The sequence below is a fragment of the Chiloscyllium plagiosum genome, chromosome 40 (assembly GCF_004010195.1).
Source record: "Chiloscyllium plagiosum isolate BGI_BamShark_2017 chromosome 40, ASM401019v2, whole genome shotgun sequence".
Classification (NCBI taxonomy): domain Eukaryota; kingdom Metazoa; phylum Chordata; class Chondrichthyes; order Orectolobiformes; family Hemiscylliidae; genus Chiloscyllium; species Chiloscyllium plagiosum.
In genome coordinates this window covers 15674447-15676438 of record NC_057749.1, presented here as the reverse complement: position 1 = coordinate 15676438, position 1992 = coordinate 15674447, and the positions used below count along the sequence as shown (strand labels likewise).

The 1992-nt window shown below is 57.4% G+C and overlaps 1 protein-coding gene across 1 annotated transcript in view; it reads left to right on the top strand.

Moving 5' to 3' along the window:
- The window catches only part of tp53bp1 (tumor protein p53 binding protein, 1), a 102768-nt gene that overhangs the window by 98090 nt on the left and 2686 nt on the right, over positions 1–1992 (top strand). Inside the window, exons 25-26 of the mRNA XM_043680118.1 lie at positions 639–733; positions 1682–1881. Of these exons, the coding sequence (XP_043536053.1) occupies positions 639–733; positions 1682–1881 (295 nt within the window). The remainder of the gene's footprint in view (positions 1–638; positions 734–1681; positions 1882–1992) is intronic.

Here is a 1992-nt window from a genome sequence, read left to right as displayed (position 1 = left end):
AGACACGGGGCGGTGGGAGATCGACACAGGGTGGGGAGGGATGGATACGGGGCGGTGGAGCGATGGGAGGAGGAGGGACGGGTACAATGGACTAGGAACCGTTTTAATCTCCAGCCAATCCTCGACACAGGGTGGGGAGGGATGGATACGGGGCGGTGGAGCGATGGGAGGAGGAGGGACGGGTACAATGGACTAGGAACCGTTTTAATCTCCAGCCAATCCCTGTGAATGAGTGAAGACACTGGGAGTTAATGCCTGGTTTTTAATGAACCTGTTCAGAGACGATATGATACCCCACAGGGAGAAGTGGGACTCGAGCCCGGGGCTCCTAGCCTAGACGTAGGGACATTACCACTGTGGCCCAAAAGGGGGTGGGGGGGGGGGGTGGTGAGTGTATTGGGGACTGAATTAGTGATTCTACCTTCGCTCCCCCCACCGATCCTGTGAGGCCTGCACAGAGACGGAGATCCCAGACCTGTGCTCTGCTGAGATTCTGTCAGTGATCCCTTCACTTCTGGAGACATCAGGCACCTCTTTAAGCCCCCTCCCCTCCCCTCCCCTCCCCCAAGTATCTGGCTGGTTAAGGGTGAGGGGGTGATTGGTGCTGGGATCTGACTGTGCCTGTGTTTTTCTGTTAGAGTACGTGGAGACTGCAGCCTACAACAAGCAGTACACCGAGAGGCAGCTCCGCGCTGGTGGGGGTTACATTCTGCAGGATTTCAATGAAGCCCAGGTAAGAGAGATCTCCCCCTCCCCACTCCCCCTGCCTGTCCCCTACCCCATCTCGGGGAAGAGCACCAGCAGAAAAGCGGGGGCGATGAGATTGTTCTCAACAAGACTTGCATTTATATAGTGCCTTTGCCCAGCTCCGGCCTCCCTGGAGCATGTCACGGCCCATTTAATGGTTCTGACGTGTAACCCCTGCTGTAATGGCGGCTGCAAATTTGTGCAAGATCCCACAGACAGCAGTGTAATGATGAGGGCGATAACCCTAGGTCTTGGTCGAGGGATGGGTATTGACCAGGGCAGTGGAGGGGACTGCCCCTGAGACAGGCTGGGGATCTGTTAAAACCGGGGGAGACGGGGCCTTTTGATTTAACAACGGACCTAACATTCTCTCGGGCTGGAGGGGCGTGCGCGGTGCTGGAGGACGGACTTGTTCCTCTTCAGTGGGGCTGCGTGGTCAGCCTCCCTGACTCTGAGCTACCCCTGTCACATCGGAGACAGACATGCGGTACTCAGGGAGAGAGCCGATACTGCAGCAGCAGTGTGCACTCACCCCCACAGGACAGCATTGCCACCGGGCCGGGAGAGAGAGAGAGAATCTCCCCGGTCACACCTGCAGGCTGCGACTGCTCGAGGAGGGGTGCAGCTACCTCAGCACTGACCTACCTCCTGTCTGATCCCAGGAGGGACAGAGAGAGAGCCCCTGCCTCCTATCTGATCCCAGCAGGGACAGATAGAGAGAGAGAGAGCCCCTGTGGGAGTAAGGGCTGGCGAGGTGCCCAGTTCCGTTTGCTTCAGCACTGGACACTGTCGCTTGAAAATGTGGTCCAGTTAGTGTGAAACCCTGGGCCAGTACTCATCAGCAGAATCTCCAGCGTAGAGGGATGTTGATCATTTCCAAGCTGCCCGTCACTGGCCTCAGTCGCACTGACAGTGTGTACCTGTTGTGTTTCAGTGTAAAGCTGCGTACCAGTGTATCCTGATCGCAGACCAGCACTGTCGGACCAAGAAATACTTCCTGTGTATCGCCAGCGGCATCCCATGTGTGTCTAACCTTTGGGTACGGGACTGCGCCCTGGCCAATCAGCTGCAGCCTTACAAGAATTACCTGCTTCCGGCAGGATACAGCGTGGAGGCGGATCGGATCCTGGAGTGGTGAGAGACACGGAACCTTGCTCCCCCCCCCCAAACCGCATTCACCCACCCCCATTTACCCCACACCCCCTTCCACCACATACACTCTCCCCCCCATCACTGACTCTCCCC